At 40.2% G+C, this 26,116-nt stretch overlaps 1 protein-coding gene and 1 pseudogene across 1 annotated transcript in view; both read right to left on the bottom strand.

The window, feature by feature from the left end:
- Nucleotides 1-26,116, bottom strand: part of LOC126195366 (uncharacterized) — a 115,857-nt gene that overhangs the window by 32,924 nt on the left and 56,817 nt on the right. Inside the window, exons 5-6 of the mRNA XM_049933942.1 lie at nt 24,379-24,478; nt 1,118-1,231 (exon numbers count right to left, since the gene is read on the bottom strand). Coding sequence (XP_049789899.1) covers nt 1,118-1,231; nt 24,379-24,478 — 214 coding nt within the window. The remainder of the gene's footprint in view (nt 1-1,117; nt 1,232-24,378; nt 24,479-26,116) is intronic.
- Nucleotides 6,206-6,323, bottom strand: LOC126196568 (5S ribosomal RNA; annotated as a pseudogene).

Here is a 26,116-nt window from a genome sequence, read left to right as displayed (position 1 = left end):
AAAATTAATTTGTGAGTGTGCAGTGATTGTACACGGAATACATTTTCCGAAAAACAATCTAAATGAGCTTTCGCAAAAATATCACCGCATTCATTCCACTATAGTTTCTTGAACCCCTCAGGACATCTAATATCTCCTCTCGAGACGTACCCTCACGTCACTGACAAACGGATAAAGTTCATTAAGTTTTCGTAACGGGGATTCACAGTCATATGTAATTTCTTGAAAGACATCATGTTTACCCCAGTGACTGTTAAACTTTTTATTCCCCCTTAGCAATTTCGGTCTTAGGTCATTACCAAGTGGAGATGTTTTGGGTTTAATTCATGTCCACTTTATACAAGCTGATACGTTTATATGTCGTTGTCATTTGCTGTAATATACGGACATATAAATGTGTCAGGTTGTGTAAAGTAGACATGGCTTAAAGCCAAAACATCGGCACTTGATAATGGCCTAAGGCCGAAATTGCAATAGTGGAAATAAAAAATGTAGCAGTCACTGGCGTAAACATGATGCCTTTCAAGGATAAAGGTCAGTCTGTTATTCATACAGTCCACTGAAGCAACAGCAGAAATTTTTTAATTACTATTTCTGTCGTAATTTCTAGTCTGTGCTATAAAAAATTGAAGCGCTTATTTCGCACGTTTGTCAATAATTACTCATATCTCGACCTAGGTTTTGGGTTATTAGTCCACCGTATGGCAGCACTGCTGCTGAGCGTAATGGCACAAACATAAACAGTAGACAATTCACAATGGTCTAATAAGTGTATTGTTGATACTAAATATGGAGAAAATACGTTAGTAATCATAGAGCACCAAATAGTTAGTGAAACAAGCTACACTAATTGTTTTTCATGTTATAATGTTTCACCAAGTGCCTACAGTGGAGTCAACAGAAAAACTGATTTTATCCTATGTACCTTATTTTACGTTATAATGTTTCGCTAAGTACCTACAGGGAAATTAACAGAAAAACTAATTTCAGTAGCTTGTTTGTGAACACGGAAGGAAACTCATATAGTTATAAGATTAAGCTAATAAACACACCATCCACCTAAAGAGAGTGACACATAATCTCCCAATCACCGGCATTAGTCGGCTCCAACACGTACCTGGTCTATGATGTCCTGGCCGCACCAGCAGAAGTGGGCGGTCTGGTTGATGTACGCTGGGAAAGTCAGCACTTTCTTCAGAACAAGTGTTCTCATCGCGCCAGGACGGAGAGCCTAGCGAATACAAATAGAAACCAGCATGACATCTGAACTTTTGAAATGACTGTATAAAGACAACGTATGCCATATATCTTAAACATCAGGTTGTTCACGTAAAAGTACTGTGGCCAGAATATACGAAAGAGAGTTTTAGGTAACTACATACAGGATATTAAAAATTTAACCTTTACGAAAGTCTCGAACAATAATGTGGAGGACAGGTTCACAATTTTCAATTATAACGATTGCTATTTCTTAAATGAATTGTATGTGTAATCTGAAACACAATGAGGCTTCTTTTTTGCGGGATCTAGTGCAATCTGTTTTTCTTGCTATTCTCTCCTTCTGCCATCGTGAGTTATTTTGCTTCCTCGATAGATAAACTGTGGTGTCACCGCCAGACACCACACTTGCTAGGTGGTAGCCTTTAAATCGGCCGCGGTCCGCTAGTATACGACGGACCCGCGTGTCGCCACTGTCAGTGATGGCAGACCGAGCGCCGGCACACGGCAGGTCTAGAGAGACGTACTAGCACTCGCCCCAGTTGTACAGCCGACTTAGCCAGAGATGGATCACTGACAACTACGCTCTCAATTGCCGAGACGATAGTTAGCATAGCCTTCAGCTACGTCATTTGCTACGACCTAGCAAGGCGCCATAGCATTTGATATTGAGATTATAACATGTACCGTCAAGAGCGATGTACACCAATTGTGGATTAAAGTTAAGTATTATATCAACTACGTACTTTATTTGCTACTATTAATTCCCTTAACTGTTCCAGACCTCACGCCAGTCAGCGTGTAATTAAACGCGTGCATTTCGGCCTCCTCTAGAAACACAGTGTTGGCTCTTCTGCCAACACTTCATAAACTCATTTATTAGTGCAAGTATAATAACGTGGCCGCGCGGTCTTGGGCGCCTTGCCACGGCTCGCGCGGCTATCCCCGTCGGAGGTTCGAGTCCTCCCTCGGGCATAGGGTGTGTGTGTTGTCGTTAGCGTAAGATTAAGTAGTGTGTAAGCCTAGGGACCGATGACCTTAGTCCCAAAGGAACTTACCACAAATTACCAAATTATAACATGTTGTAACGTCATCCACCTTGAAATGAGCAACCAATAACTCATTCCTCCCGGCAGGCAATTCCGATTCAACTCATGAAGTGTGATATTAGCGTCATCATCTTTTCTTCGTTTGAACATTTCGACTAATATGATGTGACCCTCCAGAAATTCCTCTTCTGCGTCACTCTCTTCATCTGAGAGAACCACTTACATTATATCTGAACAAAAGTATACGTAATCCACTATATAAACCGGACATGGGCACCCGATATTACGAGAGGTGGATCCTCCAGTATAAAATGTGGCGGGGAGTATTTTGCTCTCACTAGAGAGCAAGTAATAGCGGAATGTGTCGGCCAGGCGAACTCAGTGTCTTCGACCGTGCACTTGTCATTCGATGCCACCTGAGTATCAGATCCATCAGGAACATTTCAACCCTTTTAAAGCTGCCAAGGTTCACTTTTGGCGATGTGATTTTGAAGTGGAAACTCCAAGGAACCACCAGAACCTGGCAGACCTCACGTAATGACGAATAGTCGAGCACTGCGGAGGGTGGTTGTATACCATCGCCAAAAACCAGTTGGAAGGACGGCTCACGAGTTCCTAAATGCTACCCGCAGCCCTGCTTGCACAACGACTGTGCGTAGGGAGTTACGAAGAAGAGGGTACGACTGTCAAGCAGCATAAGCGATGCTGGTGGTGGTGTAAAGAGCAACGTCACCAGTCAGTGGGTGACTGGAAAAGAGTGATGTGATGAGTCACGCTATACCCTGTGGCTGTCCGATGGAAGAGTTTGAGTTTGGCGAATGCCTGGAGAACTTTACCTGTCATCATGTGTAGAGCCAACAGTGATGTATGGAGGAGGTGGTGTTACACATTTAATTCCTCCTGTTCTTTGAATGTGCTCCCCTTATTTCGTTTAAGAAAATACGTTGTACAACTCTGTGTAGTACATAGAGTAGACAAACAGTCGCGAGGATGAGGATTGTTTGTATCTGGATGCCAATGCAACCTGCCATAAGGAAGCATCTGTGAGGTAATGGTTTTCAGAACAAAAATTTGATACATAACAACCCACTACCTCACTCATTAGTGGGTCCTAATTCTACATACACATTACAATTACTGCAGCTACATTGTTTTACTACAGGATATGTATTCTGTTATGTTATTACTCCACTATGGGCATCTCATGCTGAAGCTATCATTATTCATTCTACATGTCACTTTTTCTACTAAGCTGTCTACATGGTTAATACGCTAGTATCTGTTTTCTGATTCTGTACTACATTGTACAAATACTTAGGAACTAGTCTACACTACCCGCAGCGTTCCAGGTGTGTCAGTATAAGATATAAACCTACATTGTCGGCTGTGCCCACCGAGCTAATCCCAGTGGGCATGCCCCTGGCACAGGGCTGGCCCAAAATCTTGAAATTCGTAGCAGTTTCCTTCTAATAATTTATCCGGTCTTAATCTACATCTAACCTAGAATTCTTGTTACTACTGTTATAATTAGTGCGTTGTCTTGGTCGGTGATTTATGCACCCTCCCCTGAAGTCCGAGAGGTGGCGAATCCCAGCTGTAAGGCAGCTAACCAAGTCCACGCCCCGGCGGTACAGGACAGGTGCATGGTATCTTGATCAGTGTGTTACACTAATTATAATTGTTCCGTAGAAACTCTCTTGAGACTTCATTCGATATTTCCTTTGCGAGCTCATTGAGAGTTTCGAAAGTGTCCTGTTGATCGAGCATATGGTGCGTGTCGCGATTACGTAAATGTTGCCCAAGTTGTCATGCTATGTCGTCAAAAAGGGGGCACTCGTACACTACATGGTCTGGAGTGCCCTGTACTGTGCCTCAGTCACACGATGGTGTAGCCCGCATCCCGAACCGGCATAGATATGCCGGATAGTGTCCATGTCCGGTGAGAAAGTGCAGTAGTCCTCTAGTTGGTTCGTGAGCTACAGGCGCTCCCTCGTATCCGGCAGCAACTTATAAGTTCTGCGCCCAGTTTCAATCCCGTTCCACTGCTCCTGCCTTAGTTCTTCACCCCGTCTTCTGATTTCAGCTTGGTCTCCTACTTGGACAACCATTATTTCGATTATTTTATCTCTTTTATCTCTCTTTGCCCACTACCATGCTGCCTGGTTTGTGGAGAGTCGTCCGCTCCACGCCGTACGGTGACAATATCCCCAGTTCTCTTGCCCTGCTTGACAAGCCATCGCAGGCTAACTTTTCAGCATGATAACGCCCTCTCACACTTGTCTTCGTGCGTGCCCAACCCTACCTTGTCCATCAGCGTCGCCGGATTCCTCCTTAGTTGAATAATTTTGGAGCATTATTGGTAAGGCCCTCCACGATTTAAAGCAACAGTTGGACAGAATTTACCCTGATATACCTGAGGACGACATCTAACACCTGTGTCAATCAATGTCAAACCGAAGAACTGCTTGCATTAGGGGCAGAGGTGGACGAATGCGTTATCGACTGCCTCAATTTGTGAAGTACTCTCTCTTGAATATATTACTCAATTTTTCTGAAATCGTTATTATTTGTTTGTCCATATCCATCACTTCTACCGATTTTTATCGCATTCGCAGTATTCCTTCGCTGTACGAAGTTACTTTGTGTTGGAGTGTACTTCAGTATTCCCTCAAATTACTAATTAATTTTGTCTTAATTACGATGATTTCTTTCCAATCAGTTGTTATTTTCCAAAACTATACCTCGGGCTGGTACATTTGGTACCCCACTGTCCATTTCCCACTCTTTGAAACTTCGGACAATAATTCAAGGTGCAGTTTTCTCTCAAATCACTAAATAAATTTTTCTGAAACACCTGGATTACTTTCAATCAAATTAAAGATTTTTCTGCAAAACTAGATCTTAATTTGGTCAATTTGTTACCATATTTGTCCAATTTTTTCGTTACACACAAACATTCGGCCAAAAATCTATCATTCAAATGTTGTTAGCGACCAGAGCTACACTAATCATCATGACTGACTTCCGTGTAATTTTTTGTTAGTTACGAAGATATGAATAGCAGCTCGTCTTTTTTAAGTACATGTGTTCGAGGAAGAAACACTATGTACCATTAACGATGACATAACATTAATAGAAACTTAACATTAAACCGACTTTGATTCTCCTGTCGTAGCTCACAGTGGAGTACCTGGGGTACATGACTGGACTGCTTGCTGGAGCTGACAGTAAAAAATTTAAACGGAGGGAAAATGCATACTAATCATTCAGTCAACCGTCCTCAGTGAAAGGTTTGTGTGAAGACAATGTACACAACTCACAAAAGCCAACTGAAGACGGCTGACGTAACGAGTGCGACCAAATACCACGCACTCCAAAAAAATTTAGCACAATACGACAAAACATGGAAAGCATATGCAGGGCACGCACCGAAGTAGGAGCTCATCCAGCAGTTTCTGCAAATGTACGTTTTAAACATAATATAAAATGTAACAGTATTTAATTGTATACACAAATGTTACATGAAGTCATACAAGATGCAAGCGACCATTATTACAATAATCAGTACCTGTGTATTCAGGCTGTCTGGATACGAATGGTAAAAGTTAAACTTCAGCCAAGGAATGACGTTATTGCTCATATGCAACAAACATTCGCAGAGTAGTCTGCGAATGTTTCTTTCTCATACGACTGGAAACATTATTTACCTACATGCAGCAATCGCTCCTGGATATCAGCAGCAGCAGCACTCCGTCTTCAGGCCACAAGCGGCCCATCGGGACCATCCGACCGCCGTCTCATCTTCAGCTGAGAATGCTGATAGGAGGGGCATGAGGTCAGCACACCGTCGTTATGGTGGTTTTCTTTGACCGGAGCCGCTACTATTCGGTCGAGTAGCTCCTCAATTGGCATCACGAGGCTGAGTGCACCCGGAAAAATGGCAACAGTGCATTGCGGCCCGTATGGTCACCCATCCAAGTGCCGGCCACGCCCGACAGCGCTTAACTTCGGTGATCTGACGGGAACCGGTGTATCCACTGCGGCAAGGCCGCTGCCCTTGGATATCAGGTGACGAGTAAATTCCGAAAAGAGGAGTAATGTCATTCCTTGCTTGATGTTTGATTTGACTAGTCAGCCTAAATGCAGAACTACTTATTATTATAATTTACCATTTAATTCCCAAGTAAAACCATTCGGACCCCTTTTGGAATTTTGCAATAATCTGATGCCAGGAGCACATCCCAATATTCATGGTGTCAGGCCATAAATACAGGGATTCATATGTTTGGAAACAAATACTTCTTCTGCAAAATTTTTATCAGTATCTATCCAAGTGCACATATTTGTGTCCTGTTGTCACTGCGTTAGAATTACAGGAAATCTGAATGACGTACTCTACGGACATTACGAACTGACACAAAATACACTTCTGATCGCACATTTATTGGCTGATAAATGCACAGAGTTGCCAGTTGACAGCAACGTGAACTAGCTACGGCATTGTAGCAAACGCGAGGATAACAGAACTCTGTTTCTGAATCACATCCCGAATGAATTCTTCCAAGGTTATTTCATATACCATGAAACTGGACCGCTTTGTGACACTTTAGACACCTTTTGGAATATAAGCTTATAAAATTACGTACAGAAGCATTTAATATTCGCATATATGGAATTTTATAATCTTTCTTCTTTAATTTTGGATACAATAAAGACATGTTCACTAAGGTATTCAGAATACGGAATATTAATTGTCATAAAGATATCCCATGAACCCAGGATAACATTGTCACATAAAGTCAAAGACAGGATAAGTAGAGTTACATTCATTTTTCAAAAATTAACGCTGACTTAATGTTTATTTACGACATACAGTTAAATTTCGTTACATATCTGACCCGTTTTATGAACTTGGATTTATCGATACACTGAAAAACTGTAAGCATGAAGTTTGCCAGTCTGCTGAGAGCTATTGTATTTGTTATGGTTTTCTTAAAACCAAAATACTCAGAGGCCTATCCTCATTGAAACAAAGTAAGAAGGAAGAAAAAGTAAATTATACTGCATTAAGTGAGGTAGTTAAACAAAACTATCACACCATTATTCATGCATATTTTCAGAGGGACTCCGTGAGAAAAAACTGGTCACAACACATTTAACACAATACCCTCTACGCAAGGCAATTAATTCGTACTGTTAGACACGTAACTAAATTGTTCTACACCAATATTTAACACATTGACCTCAGAGCAAGGTAATTAATTCATACTATTAGACACTTACAAGTTGTGTAGTAAGACAAAAACTGGAACAAGTGACAGTGGAACTCGCGCTCTAAAGGTTTAGGACAAACATCATTATGTGTATAGTTAGCCCATCTGTAAGTTTTGATGAGACAGTTTGCAAATATCAAAACATGTAGCGCAAACGGCCGTATCTTTCGATTACACTTACTTAAAGTCTTAAATTTTTAAGCCCGCGAAAGATTAGTGGACGTTAGTATTTGACATAAATTTCAACCTGATACCTCTACAAGTTCCTCAAAGGAATGGGTCTTAACGGGCGGCCAGACGGACGGCCAACAGAGTGATCCTCTTTACCGAGTGATGTACGGATCCATAAACCCAAAGACATACATTTAATACATTGTTCTGAGCAACAGTATGTTACAATTAGAAACAAAATTTATAATGAATAAAACTTTGCCTTCCTTACTAAACCATTAAAAACGTCCCAAATTTCATTAATCACATTTGTCCTCTACAATTTCAGCTGCCATACATTTTTCTGCAGGTATGTACACTGTCAAAAAGTTATACCCATAATTCTTCTTCTTCTTCTTTATCGTCGCCTTGTCCCACGTCACGTAGGGTCGGCGTTGCTCTTCTGAATCCTTCTCCTCCCTAGTACTCTATCCATTGCCTCTTCCTTCTTCCATCCTTTCTCCTTTAGGTCCCCGGATATCTTCTCCTTTCTCCTCATCTTCGGTCTTCCTCTCCTGCTCGCTCCTTCAATCTTTATATCTTCAACTCTGTTTCCCATATACTCTTCTCCTTTACTCTGTAAGTGTCCTTACCACTTTAGTCTGATCTCTTGTATCCTTTTCCCCATGGGTTCCACTTTCACAGCTCCTCTAACAAATTCATTTCTAATCCTGACCTTCCTTGTTACCCCACACATCCACTTCAGCATCCTTATTTCCGCCACTTCCATCCTCCTTTCCTGGGCTACTGTGATTGGCCATGTCTCTGCCCCGTAAATCATAGCAGGCCTTACCACCTACTTATACACTTTCCCTTTCAACCCAATGCTCACCTTCTTGTCAGACAACACTCCACTCATTTTCCTCCAGTTGTTTCAACCGCAATTTATTCGGTGTTGTTATCTCGCTTTCCAGTCCTTTGTCCCTCTGTATGTACGAACCCAAACATTTAAATTTGCAGACCGATTTCAGCTCATCATCCTGGATCTTGCAAGACCCCATCTGCACATCCTTCAGTGCTAAATATTCTGACTTTGTCCTGCTAATTTTCATCCCTGTTTCTTCTAGTCCTCCAGCTTTACCTCAAGTCTGTCGATGGTCTGCTCACATAGAACCACATCATCCGCAAACATCATATTCCACGGCGCTTCCTTCTTCACGTCTTTCACCACCACATCCATAATCAGGTGAAAGAGGTAGGGACTAAGCGCAGACCCTTGATGTAACCCTACTTTTACTGGAAACCCCTATGTGATGCACATACTACTTCTCACCTCTGTCATTGTTCCTCTGTAGATTTTCTTCATTAACTTCACATACTTCTCTGGCACGCACTGCTCTCTCAATCTACGGAAATAATTCTTTTCGCTTTCGAATGGCTGAAAAAAATTGTAACATTTAACAGTTACATTAACATCTACATCTACCTGAAACCTCTGCAAGCCACAATACGGTGCATGGCGGAGGTACCCTGCACCACTACCAGTAATTTCGCTTCGTGTTCCGCTCGTGAAAAGAACGAGAGAAGAACGACTGTCTGTGTGCGTCCATACTTGCCTTACTCTCTCTAATTTTCGTGTCCTCACGCGGTATGTACGTTGGCGGCACTTGACTCGTTCTGCAGTCAGCCTCAGTTGGCGGTTCTCTACATTTTCTCAATAGAGCTCCTCGAGGAGATCACCTCCAGTGATTTCCGTTTGAGTTCCCAAAGCATCTCCCTAATTCCCGCATGTTGTTCGAACCCACCGGTAACAAATCAAGCAGCCCGCCTCTGAATTGCTTCGATGTGTCCCTTTATTCTGATCTGGCGCGGATCCCAAACAATCAAACAGCTCTCAACAATGGGTCGCAATAGTGTCCCATATGCAGTCTCCATTACAGATGAACTACAATTTCCTAAAATTCTACCACTAAAGCGAAGTTGCGAATTCACCTTCCCCACTAAAATCCTTACATGCATATTCCATTCCATATCACCTTACAACGTTACGCCTAAGTGTTTAATCGACATGACCGTATCAGGCATCACACTACTAATGCAAACTCGAACGTGAGGGGTCTGTTTTTCCTATTCATATGCTGTACCTCACATGTTTCCACATTTAAAGCTAACTCTCCATCATCGATCAACGAGAAATTTTATCTGAGTCATCTTGAATCCTGTTACAGTTGCTCAAGGACGACAGGCTTCCATACATCACAGCATCATCAGGAAACAGTCACAGACTGCTGCTCATCCTATCAGTCAGATCATTTATGTTCACAGAAAATGGCGGTGGTCTTATCACAATTCCCTGAGGCACTCCTGAAGACGCTCTTGTATGAACAATAGCTAACACACTGGGTTCTGCTACTTAATAAGCCTTCGAACCACTCACATATCTGGGAACCTATTCTGCGTACTCGTACCTTCGTTACTTACGCAGAATGGTCTGTAGATACAGCTTACTCATGTGAACTTACATTCACGTAGTCAGCTCTTCAGATTAATCGTCAATAGCAGAAGGTTTGCAAGAAGCCAAAAAAACACGTCGCTACACCTGCAATGAAAATGGGTTGATACCAGCCGAAGTGCAATGTACTTACTTGTAACTGGTCATGGAAGCCCTAGATAAGATCATACTGCAACAGAGCTATTTGCTTCATGTTATTTAAGAAGAAAAAACTACAGCGTGCTGTTGTCACAAACTAATTCCTAAGTGACTAAGCTGCCAGCTTTACGGTATCTTAAATAGTGAGAGTGTAAGAGTTTGACTTCACTGATTATTTGATCACCTTCTGATGAAGTAGTTTCTGTTTTACTGATATTCTGTATCAGAAATTTTGTGCTTTGTTCCGATGTGGTTAAGTTTAAAGTATAGTTACTCTCTACACCATATTTTAATTCAAACACATAACATGCAACGCCTTTCACAATGTAACAAGTAGTGTCATTTGGAAATAAACCTTGGGAAAGAAAAGATGTATAATGGTTATCAGCATATCATTGATATACAGGGCGAGTCACCTAACATTACCGCTATATATATTTTCAAACCACATCAGATACTGACGAATCGATTCCACAGACCGAACGTGAGGAGAGGGGCTAGTGTAATTGGTTAATACCATAAAAAAATGCACGGAAGTATGTTTTTTAACACAAACCTACGTTTTTTTAAATGGAACCCCGTTAGTTTTGTTAGCACATCTGAACATATAAACAAATACGTAATCAGTGCCGTTTGTTGCATTGTAAAATGTTAATTCCATCCGGAGATATTGTAACCTAAAGTTGACGCTTGAGTACCACTCCTCCGCTGTCCGATCGTGTGTATCGGAGAGCACCGAATTACGTAGGGATCCAAAGGGAACGGTGATGGACCTTAGGTACAGAAGAGACTGGAACAGCACATTACGTCCACATGCTAACACCTTTTTATTGGTCTTTTTCACTGACGCACATGTACATTACCATGAGGGGTGAGGTACACGTACACACTTGGTTTCCGTTTTCAATTACGGAGTGGAATAGACTGTGCCCCGACATGTCAGACCAATAGATGTTCAATGTGGTGGCAATCATTTGCTGCACACAATTGCAATCTCTGGTTTAATGAATGTCCTACACGCCGCAGTACATCTGGTGTAATGTCGCCGCAGGCTGCCACAATACGTTGTTTCATATCCTCTGGGGTTGTAGGCACATCACGGTACACATTTTCCTTTAACGTACCCCACAGAAAGAAGTCCAGAGGTGTAATATCAGGAGAACGGGCTGGCCAATTAATGCGTCCTCCACGTCCTATGGTAATGTACATGTGCGTCAGTGAAAAAGACCAATAAAAAGGTGTTAGCATGTGGACGTAATGTGCTGTTCCAGTACCTAAGGTCCATCACCGTTCCCTTTGGATCCCTACGTAATTCAATGCTCTCCGATACACACGATCGAACAGTGGAGGAGTGGTACTCAAGCGTCAACTTTAGGTTACAATATCTCCGGATGGAATTAACATTTTACAATGCAACAAACGGCACTGATTACGTATTTGTTTATATGTTCAGATGTGCTAACAAACCTAACGGGGTTCCATTTAAAAAAACGTAGGTTTGTGTTAAAAAACATACTTCCGTGCATCTTTTTATGGTTTGTATTAACCTATTACACTAGCCCCTCTCCTCACGTTCGGTCTGTGGAATCGGTTCGTCAGTATTTGATGTGGTTTACGAAATTCGAGGGGCGTTCAGAAAGTAAGCTCCGATCGGTCGCGAAATGGAAACGACTATGAAAATCCGATAAAGCTTTGCACAGATGTGTTGGGTAGTGTCTCTAGTATAACCCCAGTTAGCATTACGTCGCTCTTCTCATTTCTGAGCTCGCAGTGAGTGCGTAAAGATGTCTAGAAAATAGTGTCTGCCGCCAAGTACGAGGGCCTGGTGAGAAATTTCGCCTGAAGCTATGCAGCTAACATTACATAACTGTCGTGCTGTTTCTTCTTCAAGACAATTCTCAGCCGCATTCTGCAGGGGCAATGAAGATGCTCCTGCATCGTTTTCAAATGGAAATGTGAGATTACCCACAATACAGTCCGCAATTGTCTCCCCCTGAGTTTCATCTCTGGTCACATGAACCGCTGTCTTTGAAGACAACATTTTGACACAGACAACGAGGTGTAGGCCAGCGTGGAGAATTGGCGGAAAGCACTGGCGGCTGCCTTCTATGATGAGGCTATTGAAAAGTTGGTACAACGCTATGACAAAAGTCTAAGTCAGAACGGCGACTACGTAGAGAAGTAGCTGAAAGGTGTAGCTAATTGTTACAAGTAAAACATTTCTGATGTTCACTGTGGTTTCAATTTGGCAATCAATCGGAGCTTACTTTCTGAACAGGCCTCGTATATCCAGCGGTAACGTTAAGTGACTCACCCTGTATATATAAGGAAAAACTATGAATCAGAAACAGAAGCTTGTGGCTTTTGGCCAGTTTGTAGCTCTCCTTATTTATTGCCAATTACGTGTGCGGACAGGAGGATAACAGACGACTCATTGATGGCAAAGACGATACCGTTGGAGGTAAGTGACTGATGAGGTTCAAATGGTTCAAATGGCTCTGAGCACTATGGGACTCAACTGCTGTGGTCAGAAGTCCCCTAGAACTTAGAACTACTTAAACCTAACTAACCTAAGGACATCACACACATCCATGCCCGAGGCAGGATTCGAACCTGCGACCGTAGCAGTCGCACGGTTCCGGACTGCGCGCCTAGAACCGCGAGACCACCGCGGCCGGCACTGATGAGGAAGTGCACTGTTTTTTTTTTTTTTTTTTTACTCTACTGCTGCTGTGAGGCACTCTTTGTGATCAGTGTGTAACACGTATGTTGTGCGGCAGCGATGCTGAGGCATTGTAGCATCTGTGACCAGAGAGTATGCGCTTGACCACGCGAGTGTTGCGAGCGGTTCTCAGTACTCAGTCTGTCGTTGCAAGTCTGTAGCTGTGTCTAGTGGAGAGCAGTACGCTAGTAGTCGTCATGCAGAGCGGTCGGTCAGTGGTGGCAGCCGAGTGGGGTTGCGTGATGTGGTGAGGCGACAACACTGGTCAAGATGCTCAATGAGGTATACTGTTAATTAAGATAATCATCGGATAATGTAAAGTTTATTTTCAACAAGTGCCCCCAATAATAACTTTGATTTAAAAGAAATTTTAGAAACAATCATTCAAATTTCCTTCCAATTCCTTTTAACAAAGATTCTCAAAAAGGCACTTGCAAAGCTATTCGTCCAAGCGGCAGCCAACAATAAGAGCAGAATTTTGACATGCAGTTTCACTAAGGTAAGAAATTTATTCTCGTTTCGCACAGGGCAAACACCGACATTTCGGTTTAATTGAGTTTTGGTTATTACTGTAGTTTCATTGTCATGGGATTAGCGTTCATTATTTTGTGGGAACTTATATTTGAGACAGATAGCGAGCTTTTATTTAATTGTCTTTGCCATTAATATTTTTGTGGGAGCTTACATTTAGCTCTGGTTCCATTTCAGTTTGAGTAAGATATTGTCTTTCAAAAGTCCTGTGGGGAGGTTACACTTGGCGACATCCAGTCCAGGATCGTATTTCGTGTGAATCTTTTGAAAAACAGTCAGATATCTGCTCTTATTGCTTAAATATAATTATAATTTGCGCAACGCTTTTACTAATATTGTGACTTTCTTTCTACAGGTCAACGGCAATTCGTTGCTCTGTTGAATTTGTGTGTTGTTTTTACATTGTGATTATTTCTTTTGTGAATATTTGTGTCTATTGTGAAAATGCCGCGAAAGACTGTGAATAGTGTATCGCGAGGTATTTTGAATGAAATTACCGATTTAAACAACGTGACTGATAGTAATTCGGACACGCAGTGTAATAATGACAATCCTGCGTGCACCGACAATCAATGCTTTCCAACCACTAATGACTTTTGTCTTAATGATGAACAAACGAACTCGGTTATGCCATCTGTTAATTTGACGACAATCGATGACGCGGGGAGCTTTATTGTAATGAGCGCTGCCCAGCTTAACACACCCGGTCTGGTAAATTCAAGTAACGTACAGACAATTTTGTCGAATGAAAATGATCAGTGTGCGGAAAGTACGCCGGATCTATTTAATTCCGAAATAGTGTCTGACAATGTACGTCCGTCTGATAAACCTTTTTGTAAAGTACAGAATAACCAAATGGTTACAGAAAGCGAAACAATTTCAGATCCACCATTAAACAGTACAGAGAATAGAGTAGGTAATATTACCTTGGAACAAATTATGGCAATATTGGTACAACAGGGTAAAGAACAGAGAGAGAAACAAGACAAATTTAATGAAAAATTAGACAAACAGAGTGAAAAATTAGACAACAATTCCAGACAGCTTAGTGAACAAATTAGAGCCGTTGCCGCGCAGTGTCACGACAATAAGGAACAGTTACGCGAGGAAATTGAGGCTTGTTCAAAAAAAAGTAGCGAAGAAATTAAGTCTGTTGCTCAGGAATTAAAAGAAATGCAAACAGCTACAACCGAAACACTTAGAGCGGAAATTAGCGGAGTCGCTAAACAATGCTCCGAAAAAGCTACACAATTACGCGACGAGTTTAAAACAATGACAGCAGAACTTTCGCGCACAGTGGATGAAAAGATTGATGCGAAGTTCGAACAACAGAACACACAGATTAACGAACGCCTTAGTCTTCACATACAGAACAGTGATACGCGTTTCCGCAAATTTATTGAAGATCAAAATCAAGTAAAACGTCAAGTCATGGAAACAATCACTGCTCAGAGACAGGAAGACAAACGTAAAATGTTTGCGAAGGCAAAAACGTATGTAGACAACAATATTGCTACAGTGTCGGATAAAATTAATACCATCGAACAGTCAAACACAGAATTACGTGACGAAATTTCTGATCTGAAATTGAAAACAGACACATACACAACCGACTTTCAAACAGTGACCGACAGACTCGAACAATTAGAATTAACACAGGATTCCGATGTTACAAAACTGAACGAAACTACAAGTAAATTGCAAAAACAGATTAAGGCCACTGACACTAAAACCGATGATCAGGTTAAAATACTGACTGAAAAATGTGAAGAATTGGCCAGTCGTATTGACGTCATCGAAAGTACTAATGACAATAAATCAGACGATACTACACCGGTTTCATTTAATCAAACACCGGAATTTCAAAATTTACAGCAGACGATTAATGAGATTGATTCGTCTAATAACACCTTGCATAGAAAATTGTCAAGTTTACAGCAGGAGGTAACACAGATAAAAAACATTTCAGTTAATAACACATCACAGCAGACGCCACTTTTCGAACATTTGCCAGACTCACGCAGCGCGTGTAATTTGGGTAATCTACAGAGAGTACGGGACTTAGATTCCGGACAACCACAGTTCAACAGATTTTCTTACAACCCTGAACCTGTTCCGTCACACAGAGACGATAATTTCGATTACAAACATTTCCTGTCAGTGAGAAAGTTTAAAGTGTTTAAAAACGACAGAACACAGATTCACCCGCTAGATTGGATCCAACAATTTAGCTTTGCTTTTCCACCGACTTGGCCTGTAACGCATAAACTTGAATTTATTTGCAGCTTTTTGGAAGGCGAACCGGCAACTCGTATGAGGCCGATCGCGAGGCAATGTTACTCAGTAGAAGAATTTCAGAATGCTTTTCTATCAGCGTATTGGTCGAAGACGACACAGCGCGGAATTAAAGATCAGTTAATTAGTCTACCGAACTATGAGAACTCAAATTTTCCGAGTGTGACGCAATTCTTCGAGCACATGGTGCAACAAAACCAGTATTTAAGTGAACCTTATAGTGAATCCGCACTCATACAATTATGTATCTCTAAGCTACCACGATCATTAAGAGTTTCACTTCTAACCGGTCAGCAAAAGGAAAATATTTCAGCATTCAGAGATCTGTTACAGCTTTTAGAAGTGCAGCAATCTGATTATTCCTTTGTAAACAAAAATTCTTTGTATAACAACCAAGGCCAACAGACGTATAGCAATTATGATCAGACGCGTAATTTTAATAGGAGAGGTAACAGACCTTTTAGGAATGACAACCACCAAAACTTTAATAACAGACAAAATTCTGATTATCAATATCGTCAAAATTTTGAGCAACAGGAATCACATTTTTGTAACAATAGACGTTTTCCGCCACAACAACATGAAAGTCAGCCGGCTAGCGTACCTAACCAACAATGGAATGCACAAGGTCAACCAGGCTTTAATGTTTCACCGCGTGCACGTGTAGTCCCTGATACAACAAATAGTAACGCACGGCAACAAGGAAACAACTACGTACAAAGAAGACAGTATTTTAATTCCTATCGCAATGCACCGTATAGGAATAACTATCACGACAGACGTGAAAATGACGAGCAAAATTATCAACGTACATATAATAATAGTCGATCTTACCAGCAACAAAATCATCAGCAACAACATATTCTAGTAAATGAACCCGACAGTAGGTATCATCCAGAGCGTAATGCGTCTGGAAGAAGTAATAGAACTGTTCAAATCGTAGAAATGCCACAACGTCCTCCTGACAATAATAACACGTCAGATAGAATCTGACTAAATACTGTACAGGACGCATCTTCCAATAACACAAGCACTAGTTTTGACACGCAAAATGTTGTTCACGAGAATGTAATTACGTTTGACGACATCAGAGACACTCTTTTGCAGGAAAAACCAATTGTTCAGAAAACCATTTCACATCCTGTCATCGAAATTAAAATAGGTTCATCGAAATTTTCAGCAGTAATTGATTCTGGGTCACCTATGTCAGTCATTAATGAGGAAACTTTTAACGAATGCAACAAAGAGAATACGTATCCCATATTACCTTTAGGCAAAACCAAAGTGAAAGGAGCAGTATCAAGTAAAGGTGTAGATGTTAAATTACAGACACATTTGTCATTTTTTATTGGAGGTCATACTTTTCATTCAAATTTTTGGATTGTTCCCTTGTTGACAACAGACGTTATTTTAGGCATGAACTTCCTGGTACAACACGACGCAGTGGTCGACTTTCAAAATTCTTATTTAATGTTGAAGGACGAAAATGTACAATTGGCTTTAGAGTTTCAGCATTCATTATCTGCGGAAGAACAAACAATTAACTGCACAGAGCTCATTTCAGCAACACGTAACATAGACTGTAAGCCCGCATTGTTCACAGACACGTACGTACATAACTATAATACTCCAGAAGAAGCTGACTACGACGTTATGCAGATGATTTCAGATAAAGTTAAACAAAGCAGTGCAAATTCAGACGACGAACGAATGCAGTTACACAAAATTCTTTTACAGCAAGCTCCAGTTTTCGACAACATTCCTGGTACTATGTCCGGTTTTATGTACGAATTTCAGGTCAAACAACACGACACATTTAAAGCTAAGCATTATCCCATTCCGTATATCCATCGAGAACAAGTTAAAAAAGAATTGCAGGATATGCTTGAGCAAGGAATTATTGAACCGGCAGTTAGTCCGTACATAAACCCGCTGCATATTGTTAAGAAAAAAGATGGCTCACTTCGCCTTGTACTTGATTCACGTCACATTAATGACATTATTATTAATGAAACAGATCGACCACAGACTTTAGAAGAACTGCTACAGAAATTTCACGGTACAGCTATTTATTCTACGCTAGATTTGAAATCGGGATTTTGGCAAATTCAACTTCATCCGAATTGCAGAAAATATACAGCTTTTCTCTGTTTCGGTGACTGTTATCAATTTTGCAAATTACCATTCGGCTTAACTATTTCTTCTGCAGCTTTTATTCGCGGTTTGAATACAATACTTCCGACAGAACTTAAAGACAGAATCACGACGTACGTAGACGACATTCTTATCGCAGAAGCTAACTGGACTGAACACAATATGATTCTTGAACGACTGTTGCAAACTTTCCATACACAAGGACTTACAGTTAATCTTAGTAAATCGCATTTTGGCAAAACTTCTATAAAATTTCTCGGACACGTAATTTCAGCAGAAGGCATTGCGCCTGATCCAGAAAAACTTCAAGCTCTACGTGACATTACTGTTCCTACAACGAAGAAACAATTACGCAGTTTTTTGGGTTTAATTAACTTTTTTCGCAAATTTATTCATCACTCTGCTTTAGACACGCCTAGATTATGCCAATTAACAGGTAAAAATACTATTTGGTCTTGGGATAAACAAGCACATTCTGAATTCATGAACCTGAAAGATGCTTTGTTGAATGCTCCACTTCTATCGCACCCAGATCTTAGCAGAAATTTTTCTATTGCCACCGACAGTTCCAACACAGCTTTAGGCGTACATATTTTTCAGGAAATTGAAGAAGATGGCTCAACAGTAATCAAAAACATCGCATTTGCAAGCCGCATTCTGTCACCTGCTGAACGAAATTATTCCGTCACAGAATTGGAAACGCTATGTGTTGTATGGGCTTTTACGAGATTTAGGCATTTTCTTTATGGAAGACACACGACCGTTTACACAGACCACAGAGCGATACAATTTTTACTTTCAGCTAAGTTTACTCACGATAGATTAAGCAGATGGAAACTGTATTTACAGGAATTTAATTTTACAATAGTTCACATTCCCGGCACACAAAATGTAATAGCAGACGCATTATCCCGTTCTCTCAGCAACAATCAGCAAGACGTCGCAACCAACTTCTGCAAAGCAAATTTCAGCATCATGTACATTCAGCAAGTCGCATTTGAAAATTTTATTTCATCGTCATTACAGGACATAGCACGAGAGCAAAGCAAAGACAATGTGTGGAAAGAAATTAAACACCTTTGGCAAGACAAGAATAATGTTACGATTAGAAACCACTACACTGTACGCAATGACATTCTGTTTCGCCGCTCTCATCCAGACAGCAGCAATTGGTTATTATGCATTCCTGACGAACTGATTAACAAATTAATCTGGTACACTCATTTAAGTTATGCACATTACGGAGCTAGAAAATGTTTTCTTATATTAAGACAGAACTGTTATTTTACAAATATGGAAAAACGTATACGACGAGTTTTAGCGTCATGCAAAATTTGCCAGAAAGCTAAATCTGACACCACTTCACACATTCCTCCATTATATCCAATTGTACCTGTTAAATTAAAACATATGGCCGCAGTAGACATTTTTGGTCCAATTCCGAGAACTAACAGAGGTTTTTGCTACATCTTTGTCGCTGTTGAACTCACTTCAAAATTTGTTACCTTCACTCCGTTACGTAAAGCTACTGCTAAAACTGTCTCGAAAGCATTTGTAAAGCATTTCTTATTTCATGTAGGACATGTGATGAAAGTAATTTCAGATAATGGACCACAATTTCGATCTGTCATATGGACACGCATGTTACGAGCTAGAAACATTTCTCCGATTTATATATCCAAGTACCACGCTTCTTCGAACCCTTGTGAACGATTAATGAAAGAAATTGGTAAACTGTATAGAATATACTGCCACAAAAGACATGCTAATTGGGACACACACATACACTCATTCCAAGATGTAATTAATTCCATTCCAAATGAATCCACTATGCTATCTCCGTATGTTATATTGAAAAACATTGAACCACCAAACAAAATTAAAGAATTAGTAACATTTCCTACATCTCGTCGATTACGACACCACGAAATAATTGACATTGCGCTGAACAACATCAAACGTGCCGCAGAGCGCCGGAGAAGACAGCAAAAACAGGTTTGTAGACGCCGAGACTTTCACGTTGGACAGAAGATTTTAGTACGTACGCATTATTTATCCAGCAAATTAAAAGGTAGGTGCAGTAAATTTGAACTTCTATACGCAGGTCCATATCGGATTCGTAGCATTCCTCACCCCAATGTTGTACACGTCGAAACTCTGAGAACTAGAAAATCGAAAGGCAATCACCATATCTCCAATGTTAAAGCGTTTATTGAATGAACATACATAATGAGTTATCACACTGTAATACATTTTCCAGATATTTATGTGAATAATTACTGATGATGACTATCGTACTTTTCTTGGCAAGTGCCCGCCAAGGTAAGGCTAGCAGGTCGCTTTTCTTGTCGTTACATATCAGACCGTGCACATTTTTTCAGATGAACTTATACATTTTATGACCACTTATGCAAGTATAATTATATGACTAATTACTGATGATGACTATCGTATTTTTCTTGGCAAGTGCCCGGCAAGGTAAGGTTAGCAGGTCGCTTTTCTTGTCGTTACACATCAGACTGTGCACATTCTTCATTTTTTTGTGCGTATGATTGTTTTCCTGTTTTGTTTATAAGTACTGTGAACTAGTTAAGGTGTAACACACACCATTTGACTTTGACATTTTTTGCCATATGATATCTCAACATTGTGACTGTTTTACATTTTCCTTTTTTATGCTGTATGCTTAATTGTTCTCTGTACACTTTGCCTTTGAACACTGTCTATGCTTTTGACATATTACGTTTTTCTGTCATGTTATGCTGTATGCTTAATTATGTCACCATTAACCAGTCATTATTTAATGGGTATATGATTTAAATGCAAGACATTAATCTTTGTTCATCAGTTTCAGAAAGAAATGATGCGTGAAGGAAATAAATTAAACGGAAATGGGAATTTTAACTATGGAATAGACGAAAGAAGATACAAAACGTTATGAGGACGAGTAAATGGATCAGAATTAACGAACATTAACAAGAATATACTATACACATCGCAGAATAGCAGTCTTAACTAATTTTTTCTTTCAGAATACAAAGCGATTGATGCAAGCTGTCAGACAGAACTACACATTTTAGTTTTAAGTGATGAAATATGCTAGAGATAAGGAATAGTTGTGTAATGAATAATGAAGTGATATTTTGCAGATGATAATTAATGCTGAAGAAGAATAATGATGAAGAATATGGTACTATGAATAATGAAGCGTTTCTTTACAGGTGATGATAATGAAGTTATGATACTATGGATAATGAAGTTTTTTCTTTACAGATGAGGATAATGCTGAAGTTATGTATTTATGATATGTAGTTATTTAAGTATTTGTTGCAGTTTGCTTTGACAGCAGGTGTTATATTGCGTAGTAGGATGACTGAAGGTTTTGGAAAGGACAGCTATGGAACACATTTTTTATACACATTTCACTTCCTGTTAATTCGAAGTTCACTACTTTTCAGCATAGTCTGCGTTTCTTCTTTCAGCTCAATAATCCATTTTGTATTTTTTCTAGGAGAAGCTTTTCATGATACTTACTAAACTTGTCACTTACTATACCTGTTCTAGTACTTGCATTTTATTTTTTTACCCATTTGTGTCTATCGTTATAAATGTGATCACATTTACTACCTTGTGTCACAACCTTGGTACAGCTGACTCATGACGAATGACGTTACACATTTTTCATTTATATGAACAACCTAGAAGCAATTTTTTCTCTTCTTCTTGCTTTCCCGTATAATTAGCTAAAGCAATGCATTGCTAGCACAAAAACAAAATGTATCACCAGTCTCATATAATGTCACTAATTTATGACATAATTAGATAATCGATGGCCACTGAATGCCAATAATTAGTGTCACATAATGAACTATGTATTAATTGTCATTAATTAGCTCTTGTTTTAATAATGATTTTCGTAAATGGCCACTGAGTGCCAATAATTAGTGTCACTTACTGAAATATGTATTAATTATGCCATTAATTAGCTCTTGTTTTTAATAATGATTTTCGTAAATGGCCACTGAGTGCCAATAATTAGTGTCACTTACTGAAATATGTATTAATTGTCATTAATTAACTACTGTATTTAATTTTTACTTCATGTCTTCAATAATAGGCCACTGAGTGCCAATAATTAGTGTCACATAATGAACTATGTATTAATTGTCATTAATTAGGTATTGTATTCAATTTTGACTTCATGTCTTTAATAATAGGCCACTGAGTGCCAATAATTACTTGTAAATATGTCATTTGAATGAGGAAAGATGTTTTGTAATACTCCATACTTGATGGCCACTGATTGCCACTCTTGTCTGTAAATTAATTAATGAACATTTTTCTGTAATACTACATTCATGGTACAGAAATGTTCAATAACTGAGCTATGTATGCCGCATACTACTTATGTAATCACCTATTAAGAATTGTCTGTTAGTTAATGTCCTTTAACTTCTGAGCTAACTACCCTGAATTACTGTAATATCCATTTGTCCTATACATCCTCCTAATCATGGAGCACTATATTTGGTTTTTGCACGAATTCTACGTTGGTGTGCCGCTTCTTAAAAGCGTGGTGTTGACACGACATGCTGTCCACCACTGTAAGCGATGAAACTACTTATGTAATCACTAATCAAAAGAGCGTGGTGTTGACACGACATGCTGTCCACCACCGTAAGCGATGAAGACGTTATTATGGTCCCACTGTTTGGTGTACCTGGTATACTGCCAAATGATAGCATGGAATACTACTACGACGTTTCAGTGTCTTGATACGCTGATAAATACTTCTGGGAACGGACCTGCAGATTGTATCACTTAGTATTGTGATTCTGTGGAAAGATATGGACTTTCAGTGCAGCTGTGTGCAAACTAAAGTGCTACAACCATGATGCAATCCTTTCCTTTCCTATCCTAATAGTGAAAATCATTTTTAACTAACATCATTTATGTTCATGGACTATACATTTTTCTTTCGATTTGTTGAACTCCAGTGCGAGTACACTTATGTCACTTGTCGACATGATTTTTGCCATTTATTGTGAAAATACTACAGACATTTTTCGATTTGTGCTGAAGTGCAGTATGTATGCACTCTTGTATATACTTTTGTGATTTGATGATATTTCTACCCTTGCGTTTATTTGTTATAAAAATGTTCAAAAGTTTTCAGTGCAAGTGCACTTATGTGAATATGTTTTCAACTGAACTCCAGTGCCTGTGCACTCTTCTTATTTTCCAACATGATTTGTGTTTTTCTGTACACCTTTTATGATTTATGTCAATTGTTACTCATTGTATATACATTTCGTCTTTGCACCTTGTTATTTGTCAAATAATCTGTATATACATTTTTCTGATTTGCTGATACGCTCTCTACTCATTGTACTTATATTTTGTCTTTTCTGTAAGATTTTGTAATCAGTGCATGCGCACAACATTTAATTCATGTATTCCATCCAAATATTTTGTAAATGTTAATTAATTAAATGAAAAATTTGTTACGATAGCAAGTCCAAATGACTCACCATCGCTGCCAAATTTTTTGCCCCCCAGTGGAGGGTTATGTAACACGTATGTTGTGCGGCAGCGATGCTGAGGCATTGTAGCATCTGTGACCAGAGAGTATGCGCTTGACCACGCGAGTGTTGCGAGCGGTTCTCAGTACTCAGTCTGTCGTTGCAAGTCTGTAGCTGTGTCTAGTGGAGAGCAGTACGCTAGTAGTCGTCATGCAGAGCGGTCGGTCAGTGGTGGCAGCCGAGTGGGGTTGCGTGATGTGGTGAGGCGACAACACTGGTCAAGATGCTCAATGAGGTATACTGTTAATTAAGATAATCATCGGATAATGTAAAGTTTATTTTCAACAAGTGCCCCCAATAATAACTTTGATTTAAAAGAAATTTTAGAAACAATCATTCAAATTTCCTTCCAATTCCTTTTAACAAAGATTCTCAAAAAGGCACTTGCAAAGCTATTCGTCCAAGCGGCAGCCAACAATAAGAGCAGAATTTTGACATGCAGTTTCACTAAGGTAAGAAATTTATTCTCGTTTCGCACAGGGCAAACACCGACATTTCGGTTTAATTGAGTTTTGGTTATTACTGTAGTTTCATTGTCATGGGATTAGCGTTCATTATTTTGTGGGAACTTATATTTGAGACAGATAGCGAGCTTTTATTTAATTGTCTTTGCCATTAATATTTTTGTGGGAGCTTACATTTAGCTCTGGTTCCATTTCAGTTTGAGTAAGATATTGTCTTTCAAAAGTCCTGTGGGGAGGTTACAAGTGTAGTTACCTTATCCACAGTACTCTAGACATGGTGCAGTACTTACGTCTACAAATCCTAGACCTTGTAGGCAGATGTTTATTGAATTTACGGCCAGCATGATGACACTCGTTTCGCTCATAATAGATTCCAAGTCGTTGATGATTCTGTAACACCAAAAATACCAAGTGTGTTTCACTCGTTGACGCCTCGTTTCTCAATATATTTTATGTCTTGAAAACAGCAAGGAGAATAGCGACTTAGTACGAAATATTACTCGCTCGATATGTTTCTCTTCACTGTAGAGGAAACTAAGGTTCGTGAAGAACTCCTAGTGAGATACAGCGTGGGATAAAGCACCATAACCTTGTAACTTGTGGTTTAATGGACTGAAATATATGGCTAGTGAATATTTTTGGAGCGTACGGAAATGAAGACTTTCTCGGTGAACATGACTGAACAAATCTTCTCGGCTTATCAACGGATTCCTGGCGTCACGTTGCAAAGTTTCGACGAGTTTCCTACTGGTCATCGTCAGATGACAACACGAAGCCACGACTCGGCTGATAACCCGAGAACATTTCATCAATCTTTGAAGTGGTTTCGTACGCATATTTTCTCTTCGTGTGCACCGTTTCAGCGCAGCTGTCTCTGGAGCAACAATAGATATTGAAAAACGACTTTCACGGATATCAATGTCAGGCAGGGGCTCATGAAAGTAGATACTATGGGACATTCCAAACCGTATGTATATATTGTTTTCAACTGTAACTTATGTTACTTTTTTTTAAATAGACAGCCCGTGTTATTTGTTAAGCCAACAATAACATAAAAATCACGAAAGAATGACGTTGTTTGCTTCACAGTACGTCAATTACTTCCCGAGAAATTTCATAGCGAATTTGATGCTTGAAATAAACAAAGCGTGCCGGTGTTGCACATCCAGGGATGCCAGTGTGAACCCCATATTGCTCGTAATTGCGACGTGACTGACGTCCGCAATCTTGCTTTCGCTGGTATCACGAGGGCCGAAGGTAATAGTAGAGTTTCCTGCCACAAACTCACATACATATGTAATGGTTTTCCTCTTGTACACTCCTGGAAATTGAAATAAGAACACCGTGAATTCATTGTCCCAGGAAGGGGAAACTTTATTGACACATTCCTGGGGTCAGGTACATCACATGATCACACTGACAGAACCACAGGCACATAGACACAGGCAACAGAGCATGCACAATGTCGGCACTAGTACAGTGTATATCCACCTTTCGCAGCAATGCAGGCTGCTATTCTCCCATGGAGACGATCGTAGAGATGCTGGATGTAGTCCTGTGGAACGGCTTGCCATGCCATTTCCACCTGGCGCCTCAGTTGGACCAGCGTTCGTGCTGGACGTGCAGACCGCGTGAGACGACGCTTCATCCAGTCCCAAACATGCTCAATGGGGGACAGATCCGGAGATCTTGCTGGCCAGGGTAGTTGACTTACACCTTCTAGAGCACGTTGGGTGGCACGGGATACATGCGGACGTGCATTGTCCTGTTGGAACAGCAAGTTCCCTTGCCGGTCTAGGAATGGTAGAACGATGGGTTCGATGACGGTTTGGATGTACCGTGCACTATTCAGTGTCCCCTCGACGATCACCAGTGGTGTACGGCCAGTGTAGGAGATCGCTCCCCACACCATGATGCCGGGTGTTGGCCCTGTGTGCCTCGGTCGTATGCAGTCCTGATTGTGGCGCTCACCTGCACGGCGCCAAACACGCATACGACCATCATTGGCACCAAGGCAGAAGCGACTTT

Source organism: Schistocerca nitens, chromosome 7, assembly GCF_023898315.1.
Source record: "Schistocerca nitens isolate TAMUIC-IGC-003100 chromosome 7, iqSchNite1.1, whole genome shotgun sequence".
In the NCBI taxonomy this organism is placed as follows: domain Eukaryota; kingdom Metazoa; phylum Arthropoda; class Insecta; order Orthoptera; family Acrididae; genus Schistocerca; species Schistocerca nitens.
Note: the sequence above shows the minus strand (reverse complement) of the source record. Positions and strands in the feature narration are given on the sequence as shown.